The 12,557-nt window shown below is 38.1% G+C and overlaps 1 protein-coding gene across 2 annotated transcripts in view; it reads left to right on the forward strand.

Annotated features, from left to right (window-relative positions):
* Positions 1-12,557, forward strand: part of cpne5b (copine Vb) — a 129,756-nt gene that overhangs the window by 14,351 nt on the left and 102,848 nt on the right. For both annotated transcript variants that reach the window (XM_084928037.1, XM_084928036.1), the window contains one exon: positions 12,508-12,548. In XM_084928037.1, the coding sequence (XP_084784163.1) occupies positions 12,508-12,548 (41 nt within the window). The remainder of the gene's footprint in view (positions 1-12,507; positions 12,549-12,557) is intronic.

A 12,557-nucleotide genomic window follows, 5' to 3' on the forward strand; every position in this document is an offset into this window, starting at 1 on the left:
TACAACTTGAAAGCCAGGGTGCTTTTTAAAAATACGTGTTGAGACATCAGCAGACACAGATGTTATACCCCAAGGTGATTCCATTAATCGGATCAATAATTGGAGAGGAAATAAATAAAGCAACTGATAAATTACAGCCTGGATTTTAGACTTCTGTACGCTAACCTGTACTATTAAAAATATTTATGGCCCCAGGGGTTCAATGAGGAATTAAAATAACCCAGACTAATGGATGGTAGAAATCTCATTGACAATTATACTACAAGGGTCTCTGAATAAGAAAATAATAAGGAGAAAAAGGAAAATGTATTGCTAAAATAAAAAGTGTGTGGATAAGGGGCTGCTACAAACCTATTTTTAGACAAAGTGTGCAATCCAAGACAACAGCTTAAGTCCAGGTAAAACAAAAATGCAGACCTGAGATGACAAGATGATTACAGAATGATTCAACTAAGACAAACCAAAGCTTTAAATAGACACAAGAGAGGGGAAACTCCAGGGTAGCAAGACACAGCTAAAACTAGTCAAAGACAGTGAGACAGTTGAAGTAAAACTAAATACCATGCATGCAAGACAAGGATGGAGACTTAACCATGGGGAAACACGGGGGGAACAAACTGAAACACCAAGAATCAAAAATAGACAATAACAACCAACTAAGCTCGACTGCTAAAAGTAAAACCGAGAAAACCAGTCAATATATAAACAGCGACACTATGTCAACAAGAACACCAAACTCAAATGATAAAAGCCATAGAGTAGCTGAAAAATAATCAATAATAATACAACTTAAAAGTAAATAATTCAGAATGAGAGGTTGAAGACCCAGAACTAAACACAAACATTGCAAAATACTTTGAAAAAGGTGCCGTAATGCACAATAACATTCAAAGAAATGCAAAAATGCTCCTCTGACTCAAATTGAACAACATGGGAACTTAATATAAGTGGTTTAAAAAATGGTGAAAGCGTATTTCTGAAGAAACGTTAACAATCACTAAGAGTACTTTGGTGTGTAATCGTTAGGGTTTCATGTTAAATGATATTACAGCACGAGAGTCTTTCGAGTCGTTCGATTTTCATTGTTTTTTTAATCTTAGTGTATTATGTTAGTCTGTTGTAAAGCGAGTGTGTACATTTGTCGTCTCTTTGTAGACAGCACAAAGAATAGGTGCTGCTGCTATGCAAAGGCTAAGGGGCATCTAAATAAAGAAGCATGTTTTGAATTTGCTTAGATTCATTTCACTTTATCTACTCAGTGATTCTGGAGAGGATACTTATCCCGCTCTGTGTACTCCTTTTCTATAGTAACACAAACAAACAAACCTTCCCCCTCATCTTGACTTGTGTTGCATTGTGGGTAAGCACGAGGTCAAGCACAGAGCCTTGGCTGGATGTATCCCGTATAGACTCCTCCCACACAAACAAACTGCCCTTCTTGCACCAGAAAAAATACACCCTCAATGTTAACCTTTTGCTCTCAGTCTTTTCTTGGGCATACATTTCCAGGGATTACTGTGCTGGAAATATTATTATAAGTGTGCAGTACAGTAGCAGAGTACATTTCCTATAGACACCCGGGCTCCAGTAACACTTGAATTCAGAGAATAGCCACAGCTCTGCTGCAAGAATGTTCATATGTCTATATATGCATGCCACAGCGACTGCACACTGTGCCATACTCTGCAAACCACACCCTCTCCAGGGGAAACAGTCAACCTCACAATATGTAGCTCAAAGCTGAAATTATAATCAAATATTGGCTAAAAATATTACCTCCCCCCATATTTTAGCACCCCATGTCTTTGTTAGCTGTTAGAAAGCTATTGCATTGGCAAGCTGCTGTAGTTAGCCAAGGTACTTGCCAAGTTAGTGGAGAGCAGTGAATTGTTTTCTCTGTATTGGATATTACATACATACATACAAAAGTAGTCTGAGCTAATCATCTGAAATCATTTTACAATTAGGCTCCCAAAGTTGTACTTATAGCCTTTTTTGCTGACTTGCGCTCTTTTCCAAGCCGAGAATCTCATAAGCTCAATTTATATGGCTTGAAACGCCTCTTCAAAACCAGCCACTCATCCCTAGATATTTATCATCCTCTTCTCAGCCTGCACTCAGGGCGGTTAAAGGCTGCAGTGATGAGGAACCTCCTGCAGGTTTGAGGAAAGGAGCTGTCTAATTATTGCGGTCTGTGTCAGATCTCTGTAAATAGAGTCAGCATTGTCTGTGCGTCTGTATAGCAGGCATCGTTTCTTCTCCCTGTGCAAGAGGAGCTCCGGTATAGTCAGACTATTTCTGATACAATCTCCGAGGACTTCATTTTTCTCCCTCGCTCTGTCTTTCCAACTCCATCACACGCACACACACACACACGCACATCCTGACACACCTTCTCGCTTCTCCGTCGCTTGTTCTTACATTACATTTTCTCTGACATTCATACTCTCTTGATTTCGCCAATTCCCTCGTGCACGGAGACATACATACCAAAATCCTGCCTCTGCTGCCTCTGTGCATCTCATATCTTTTCATAGCCTCATTTACATAAGGAAGTTGTGTTTCAGGAAGTTAGTTTGAAACCCCTTCAGTACTGCGAATCCCTTTGAAATGTATTATGTAACACCTAATGCAAATCTGGTGACACACTGTAAATATTTTATGCCATAGCAGTCGTTGCTGATGCCCTGGAGAAAAGTTTATTCCTGCCTTAAAAGGCGTATTTAAGACTAGAGTAGCACAGGCTGTGCATCTAATTGAAAAACCAACCTTTTGTCGTCATTATGAAAAAATGTAGCATTTTAATAAAAAACTTTTTTTTTTAAAACTTTATTTTCTTGCTTTGCCTTGCAAAATGCAGTGACCTCAAATAGCTGAAATTTCGTGCTTGTGGGAAAGGATCAGGAATTTTTTCTGTTACTATGAGAGCAGTAATTACCACAGTCTGAAATCCTGCTGACATATTCTCCTTAAGAATAAGACCTTGAAAACTCTGCTTTCTTAAGACCGTTTACATCAGTTTAACTTTACTGGGCTCGTGTGAAGCCGATCCACCCTTGCAATAAATCTGTGGGAGCACTGACATTTCTACATTGTTCTAGAGGAGCACCTCATCTGAAGGAATTTTTGGGTTTTAGATTTAAGGACCATTGTTGACTTGGGGCTGGTGTGCAGGAAGGTATCTGCTGTGGGTTCTGCAGCTGACATGGTTAGAAAGAATTGCTCTGATGAGGTTTTGTTACAGCAGACCTAGTTTTGAATAGACCCAGGCTGCTCTCCTCCTGGCTGGAAGTTCTGTTTGAAGGTTCAGTTAATACTGCCTTTTGTCCTGCTTTTGTCTCAGTGGCTGAGTGCCTTTACAGTTTATGCATTTCTCTGTGTGTGAAACTACTGATCTACTTTATATTAATGTGTGAATGAGAGTGTATCCCTAATGAAATGTGATTTGAATAAAAGAAATAATGCTGTACGCTACATAGGTGTTTAAAGAATGCATCATCAAATATATAAAATAGCTTCATAGTTTCTTTATGCCTTTGTAACTATAGCAACAAGATAATAGTTGCTATATGTAATCAGCTTAATCCATCACCTATAAACAACCAATCAGTTCTCCATTTGGATGGAGCAACAATTATTGTTAATGTGAGCTTGTGGTGTGATGAAGTGTTATTATTATGTACGCTGACATGATATTTGCTTAGTCTGAGGTCTATGTCACAGGATTTATGTAGTTATACTATAATTGGGAAACTTCACTATGTTGAACTTGTTTATTTTTATATTAGTGTTTAATTAAGCTGTAACTATGGAGTGTTTTTTTCGTCTTTTCTTTTCATCTCTCTGTGAGCTTTTCAAACAAGCTTTTCTTCACAAGCACCACAATGACAGTTTATTTGTTTCATCTTTGTACCATCATACATCTACAGTAGCTGGTGTTCTGCAATGGAATTTATCAAATCATTTATTATATCAATTCTTACATGTTCTGTGTCTTGTTAAAGATGCAATTTTAAATATTTTACCAAACTGGCCACTTTATTAGGCACACCTTGATAGTAACAAGGTACTGGAAACGTTCCTCTGAGATTTTAGTCTGTGTTAAAATGATAGGATCACAGTTACTGCAGATCCATCATGTGAATCTCTTGTACTACCACATCCCAGAGGTGCTTATTGGTTTGAGAGCTGGTGATTATGAAGCCAGTTTGATTACAAAGAATTCATTGTTATGTTCAAGAAACCAGTTTAAGATTATCTGAGCTTTCTGATGTGGTATGTTATCCTGCTGGAAGCGGCCATCAAAACACACATAAATGGTCATCAATACTCAGGTAGTCTGTGATGTGATGATGGACCCAAAGTGTGCCAAGAAACTATTATATCACTCTAATACCACCAAAAACAGTAGTTTGAATACCATTATATTGTTTTTGCCAGATTCTGTCCCTACAATCCAAATGTTGCAGCTGAAATTGAGACTCATCAGACCAGGACATTTTTTCCAGTCTTCTATTGTCCAACTTGTCCATGCAAATTGCAGCTTCAGTTTTCAGTTCGTAGCTGACAGGATCACCACCTAAATTTGGTCTTTAGCTGCTATAGTCCATCTGCTTCAAGGTTTAACATTTGCATTCAGAGATGCTCTTTTGCATATCTTGGTTGTAACAAGTGCTTATTTGAGTTACTGTTGTCTTCCTCTCAGCTTAAGGCAGTCTAGCCATTCTTTTCTGACCTCTGGCATTAACAAGTCATTCTTCTCCCAGAAAAATGCTGCTCACTTGATTTTTGTGTTTTGTGGCCCATTCTCTGTAAATCCTAAAGATGGTTGCATCCCAGTATATTAAAAGTTTCTGAACTACTCAGACCAGCCCATCTAGCACCAACAACAATGCCACATTCAAAGTACATCACCTTTCTTCCATATTGTGATGCACGGATTGAAGCTGAAGCGATCTTCTCGATATCGACACCTAAATACACTGACTGTCTGAATCTGATTGGGTGAAACTTGGGCTAATGAGCAGCTGAAAAGGTGTACCCAATAAAGTGTTCAGTGAGTGTAGCTTGTGCCAGTGATAGCAGAAATGCAGATCAGTTAAGAAAAAGATAATTAACACCCACATCATACTTAATGTGCTACCTAGAGATTAAACCTGTATATCAGCAAGCATTTCATCATAGTAGCATATATTGCTTGCCTGTCATGCTCTACATTTAGTGGACCCCAAAGTGCAAAAATCCTATCTTCTCCAACAATTATTTATCTGAAAATATGACAATGCTACTCCCAGAGGACCCCTACATGTGATTCACAGCAACTTTTCCGCTTCAAGCAGAAGCAAAATGATGTACTCCCTCAAGACACAACGAAGACGTACTGAGTTTAAATGAACAGATTGTATCAATTGATATTCATAGCAACATAGTTTATAGAGTGGCAGATGCTGTTTCAGTCATTGTCTGTTAGATTACAGATATCCTGTGTGTATTGTGCGCTTTATTCACCACCAGTCTTTACGCCTTGAATGCTATGACTGTAAAAGATGGCTGCTCATAAAAAGCTAAAATTAAAACACTGATTTATAGGACCTGAACGGATTCTTCGGTTGGCCTTATAGGATAGCCAGAATGATTGCAGATGTAGATTGAATCTACATAACTGCAGCATTTTGATAACACAGTGCCAAAAAAATGTTTTACCGCATCACAGCACCACAACTATATCATCAAAACTGTAAACATTTTTTTTTTGCTATTAATCCATAAATGTTTTCCTCACATTTGCCCTGTGATGCACTCAGCTGCAGTTTTTCACATTTGAACCTGTGCCCACCGGCTTGTAATAGCCGACTTGGATGGAGTGATTTAATCTGACTACAGGTCACAACTAAAATATATACCTTGATTGACTGCTTGGGGAAAGAACTGCAGTTGCATGGGGATGAAAGCAGTTTGGGGCTGTATTTACGATAAGAGATAATGGAGAGACCATTAGAAGGATAATAAACCACCGAGAGATAAACAGGAGGTGGAAATGACAGCGATATAGAGGAGGATATAGGAAATGATACAAGTGGATTCATTTTGGATCAGTGAGTGGGAACGACATAAACTACATTAGGGATGTGAGGTTAAAGGGGAGGAAAAACTATTTCCTGGTGAGATTCCTGCATGATTGGTTGGTAACTTTGAGTAACCCAGATTCAAACAGAGTTATAACAGAGTGATGTCCACAGTTAAAAAAAAGTGAAACACTTGTGCTGTTTCTTTGATGAATAGTGTTTGCATTATTCCAAAATGTCCTGCATCAAGACAACAATAGGAAATAACAAGGCGCACTCAGGGCTCCATCTCTGGGCATCATTGACTTTTAATTGTATAATATTTATTTTTGTGTACATGCATTTTTTTCTTTGTTCTCTTTAAACTTTAAGGGAAAATCTGATAAGGGTGTCATGTTTACTTTGATTATATAAACATTATGTAGGAGTACTTAAATGGTAATAGGTATTCATTTGTAAATAGTTAGACATGAATAACTTCACTATCATTTTGACCCTCAGATCAATCTTTTGACCTTGATAGAGAGGTCAGAGGTCAAATGTTGTATGGTATTTAAATCTTCATACAGTACTTTCTCATAGTTTCTAAGGCTAAGTTATCAATTTTTGATCAGTAAATCATTAAGTTGACCTTCAAGACCTTGTTAGATGTAAACCAAATTTTACTGGATTGTTTCCGTGAGCCCACGCTACAACCCTACGAAGTTTTATCATAATCCACCAATAACCTTTTGAGCTATTGTGTCTACAGACAGAATGAAACGCACACAAATGCTCCCAAAAGCATAACCTCCTTGGCAAAGCTAATAATACTCTTTAACACAGACAGACCTGCTTTGTTTAATTTATTTTATCAGACTCTCAAAGACTGTAGAGAAGCTCAACCTTTATCAACCTTTACACTTAACACAATGTTTTTTCCTACAGTGTGATGCTACAGAGGTTAAAAACAATGTAACACATTAACAGCTCTAAATATAAAATGGAATAAATAATGAACAGGTAACCCGATCTTTATTCAGTTTTGAAAGTATCAATTATGTTAGAACAATGGCGACCTCTGCCACCTCTTTTTTCTTGAACAAAAAGAGAAAATAATAAGCTCGCTGATACACAGACAGTAACTAGAATGAAACAGTGAAGAGAAAGAAAGTCTGTGTTTACATGACATTTATTTTACAGGTATCATAGTTGCGGTTTATAGTCTCCATGAAAGTCACCAGTTGATTAGTTAGTATCAGTAATAGCTAGGGATGGATAGAGCGGCTGTGGCATGGTCTGGAGTTACTTTACACTGAAAGCAGCAAAATATAAAAAAAACCCCAAAACAGTTTTACTGATTATAAAATACACTATATCGGATTTATATCGGTATTGGCAGATATCCAAAATTATGATGTCGGTATCGGACATAAAAAAGTGGTATCGTGCCATCTCTACTAATAGCATGATGTCTGTCACAGTTTCATGTATCATTTACATGCTAGTACCCAGTCCATGGACTTAACTACACACCAATGCCTAAACTGCTTCGGTAATTTGAACTGTGCTGGTGATGCTCTTGTTAAACGTGGCCATTCACAAAAATCAAAACTTGTGACAAACTGTGTGCAAAACCCTTCGTCTTCTCTCTTACAAAGTCAGTAAAACCAACTTCTGATCAGTTTGTACCGGCTCACGTTTACACCTGTACCAATAATATTTTTAGTGGTCCCAGAGTTTCAGAAGTTTACAACATTTATTACGTGTAAGATTGCCAGAGTAATTTACTAGAGGCCTCCCATTCAAACAACAACAACAATGAAGCATAAATAAATGTGATTGCTTGCTGTGTGCTAATGTACTATTGAGGGTTGTTATGGTGAGGTGGTGGATGGAAAGGGTCCAGATGTAACTAAATATGTATTTGGATAAGGGCTGAATAAATTAAACTGAACAAAGCATCCAATTATTATTAACAATGCATTCCTGGGACAGTTTTGCATACAAGCATTGTTATCTGAAAATAGCTAGGTGTTTTTTTTTTTTTTAAATTTCCTCATTTCTCTGCAACGGGAGTTGCAGCAGGGCAGAATTTTTAAACGGGGAATTGCTAATTTAATTATCTTGCCTTTTTTGGTATCAAATATGTGTTTTTTTGTTATTTAGACTGAGATGTAGGCATTTCAGGGACATTAGACTGCAATACTTCAGCCAAAGACATTTTTGCAAACACAGAGTATTGTAGTTCAGAATGTCTTTCTAACCTAAATGTAAGATAAAAAACAAAACATTTCAGGACGTTATGTGTTTCTTTTTCTTATCGGTGTGCTCTTGAAAGCTCTTAAAGGAGGGAGAGAAAATACGGGAACAGAGGAAAAATCAAAACTGATTAGTGTGGATGAAAGAGCACAGCTTCAGGTGGAAGGCAGCAGAAATTGCAGAAGAAAATGAAATGAGAAAGAAACAGAAGCGAGACTTAGAGGAGACAACAGGCTTTGTCATCTCGAGTGAAGGCTCTCGTGTCGCTGTCGTGACCAAGCGAGCAAGAGGAAACGTGAAGGGAAATAGAGCTAGGAACATAGCAGCCTCTGGCAAACATTATGAAAAGGTCAGACTTGATGGAGGTGTGACACAACACTCGAAACACGGGGGGAGAGATTAAGTTAGAGAAAGTCAAATTCATAAAAAAATGCATTAAAATCAGGCAGGAATAGATCAGGAGAGACAGGGTGGAAAAAGCTAAGAGGAAAGCACACACACACAAAAGCAGGCAAATAATTAATATAAAGATTTACTGGCATGAGCTCACTGTCAATCACTTTATGCCAGCTCCAGTTTTATGTTCCCAAAGGATGTTTGCTCAAAAGCACGCGCTGGCCTTCGTGCAGCACACACTTCAAAAGACGAGAACACCTCTCTGTCCGGAGTCAAATAGTGTTTAATTGCACTCTATTATCTCAGATAAAAGACTCCTGTACATCTCTGAGCCCATTAGTGTTTGGGTGAATTATTGTTGTGTGATTTCGTTTGTGATTTTAGCAAATCACAAATGATAGCACAGTGAAAGGCCCTGCATGGTTCGAGACTAATGGTTTCTAAATTAAAGATCAAAGATCTGAAACCACATGAAGGCTTGAGAGAAAAATGTGATTAACACTACTTCTATACTCGTCAAACTTCTGCTTTTTGTGTTGCTCGTGTTGATATTTCAAATAGCCCATTTTAAGTAACCAGGTAGTATGGATTCATGCCTAAATGGCCAAAATGTTGACTTTAAGGAAATTAATTACCTTTAAAGGTTGCATGCAATTTAGTAACATGTAATTACAATGTAACAGGTTAAATTTAATGGAAACTGGTCACATGGAAGCTACTTGATTTTTATACAGTTCACACCAAACATGTCCTCCTTAGTGATAAATTATTTGAATAAATGAAGCTTTGATCTGATTATCTTCCAGTTGCATTTTACTCAGAATTATTGTTCCATGTTTAAGAGGGGAAAGAATGATTTGAGTGTGTAAACATTTACAAACATAACTTCATCTGTCAAAGATGTATTCAAACAAACCCAGATAAAATACCTTTATAGTATTTGATGACATTCCTTAAAGGATTTTTGATGTACTGGTGTGTTGTACATGTGTAGTATGGTTAAGCCTTGACTGAGACATTAATTCCTTTCACATGTGAGGGTGTAGGGAAAGTAGAAAAAGTAAAAAGCTTTAAAAACAATACTTTACAGATGTTATGTGAAGGATGCTGGAAGATGGAGTGGGACCTGTACAGTAGGCGGAGAAACAAGGAATAAACAAGATCCTTGACAATGACCTTTATGCGCTCTTTCCACTCAAATACAAGCCTGTAATTTTGTGTCTGCAACCTTTGCTGTAAATCAGTGTGGCGGGCCCTCATCAGACTTGAGTTTAAGGGGATTCTTACATTGTGATCTATAATAGGAAAACATCTGTAATTACATCTGCTGGGACGAGGTGCCAGAGGTGGCAGTTGTTAATAAATACATTAGTCTTGAACAATGCACGGTTAAAAAAAAACCTGTCATATTTTAAAACCCCAAACTGTGGTCAAGTTCTATAACCAATCAAAATCCACGATTCATCAAGTCTTTGTTCTTTAATATGACAGATGTAAACGTGTGAGGTTGAACGCTACATGCCATTACAAAGTAAGAGGTAAGGTGGGAGGGCAGAGATAGGGATGAGCAAATGAGATGAGTAAACACGGAGACTTGTTAGCAATCAGGCTGCCATTGTGCAAAATCCAACCCGACAATTTTCAGTGTTCATATCCCCGCTAGCCAGTTGATTTCATTGTCTGGGAATGAATGAAAGAGCATGTTTGTTTGTGCATGTCAAAGGCTTCACATGCAATCACATTTGCAAACGCAGGGATTGTAAATGTGAAAATAACCTTGCACTCTTAGTGAACTTTTCATTTCTAAAGCTGGAGTAAGAGTCTTTTACATACAAATGAATGTCTATTAGAGGGTTTGACAAACAAGCTCACTCGGTGCTGATTAAGGCCATCAGGTAGATCTCTCTGAAGTTCACAAAACGCCAGAAGTTTTTAATCTGTTCGCCTGTGTTTTATGTTAACTGACAATAAATGGTTTGCCAGAGCCGAAGAGCAGAAGACGGTAGCAACAGACAGAGCGTAGGCTACAGCAACGAGGGTTTGTTAGGAATCATCCACTGCTTCCTATTTGATTTTTTAGTGAGCATCATGTAACGACACTATATAATGAGGTGACCCCACAATTACTGACTGCGTTATCCCAAATAAATAATACAAGTAGTAGAATTGTTGATTAGTGACCAATGGTTCTACATTGTATTCCTCATAGGGGATAATAATAAAAAACCAGCATACACTACACATGGTGCTTCAGGTAAAAACGAAAAGTGGTAAATGGTGAAGCCAAAAAATTATTAAACATGGTTGGATTTCTTTGTGAAAGGCATAAATAATAACTTAACAGAGATTGTGTAGTTATTCTCATTGGCTGATGGGGGACACAAATGTTCTGCAGTGCTGCAGGTGCCCACGTTTGCTTCATGAGTGGGTCTTATCAGTCACTATGAAGTAAGCTAGGGTCACATACCTTTTGTGCTCCCTCCCCGCTGCCACGGCTCCCTCACTGTAATAGACTTTCGAGTATTTGTGTTCTTTCGCTCCCTGTTACCTTTGTTAGTTCTGTGCTGTTTCTTTGTGCTTCTAGTTCGCCTGTTTCTTGTCTCTATCACCACGTTTATATTAGTCCTCGTGTCTCAGTGTTAGTTATTTTCCTTTTTTTACTTTCTGTTTTACATTTAAAGCCTTGTTCTTGTTTTACCTTCTGCTGTTTTCGGTGACTCACCCTCATTAGTTAAGTTTGTGTTTGTTTTCTGTCCTGTTCCCACCTTTGTCTCCTGTTTTTCTGTTGTGCTCCTGCTCATCATACTTGTTTTCTTGGTGGGTTTTTTTCTGTTTTGTGTTCCCAATCTCTGCGTCGCTATCCTGCTTTGGACCCTTTATCCTGATCCCTGATATAGGCAGTGCTTTTGCTCCTGCTCTAATATGAATGTACCTCACAACACCCATCTTTCAGTGTTTTCCACCACTTTGACTGCCCTATAACGGTGACAATGTTAATGCCATTTACCCTAAATCTGATCTCAAAACATGCTAAAAATCTACATTACTAGGACCTGGGGTTTATCCCCTTAAAGAATCCAAGTCCCAATAATGTGACCGCTAGTATTTGAACACATTCAGGTCCCCATTACACAAGCAATACCTGGACCTAACAAACGTTTTGACTTGAATGAATGAACAGAGCTGACAGGAGAACAGACGCCACTATTAAACATTGATGTTAAATGTGGGGTGGTTTATTGTTTTCCTTCTTGTGTTAATGCTGGCTTGCATCTAATTTGATATCTAAATATTTGCAAGGTATCATGGCTTTGATGCCGGGAGTGGTGGTGAAAAATCGCCGTGGCGATGAGAGGAAATTCTTGATAGTCTCTCATCAGAGAGGAGTTTTGCATGTTTGATGTGAATCTGCAGTCAGAGGGGGACGAGTGGAGGCTGAGAGAGACAGATGAAATGTGATGGAACAAAAAAAAGTCCCCAGAGACTACAATGTGACAAAAGCTCAAACTAGATACCCGAAGAAAGGAAAAAAGGGAAAACCAGAAAACCAAGGCACAAAATGAAGAGCGCACAAAACTCACAGTGATCTGAATCAGCAGATCAGATCACTTTCTGTACAATTGTCAGATAAGGCTCTGCACTTCTCAAGTGGGCTTCTGGTTAAATTTTTTTTTATCATCTTAAACATGACAAGAATATACCGTATGTGCACATAAATTTTAGAACATAGCTGAGTATAAGTGACTCACGTCAAGCTGTCAGCATGAGTAACAGTTGTTGCTTTTTTCTTCTCTTCATTTTCCAGAAATCTGCTGGATAAAGACACATTCTCAAAGTCAGATCCAAGTGAGTATT

This window comes from Perissodus microlepis, chromosome 5 (genome assembly GCF_051167445.1).
Source record: "Perissodus microlepis isolate ML-2025 ecotype Zambia chromosome 5, ASM5116744v1, whole genome shotgun sequence".
Lineage (NCBI taxonomy): Eukaryota > Metazoa > Chordata > Actinopteri > Cichliformes > Cichlidae > Perissodus > Perissodus microlepis.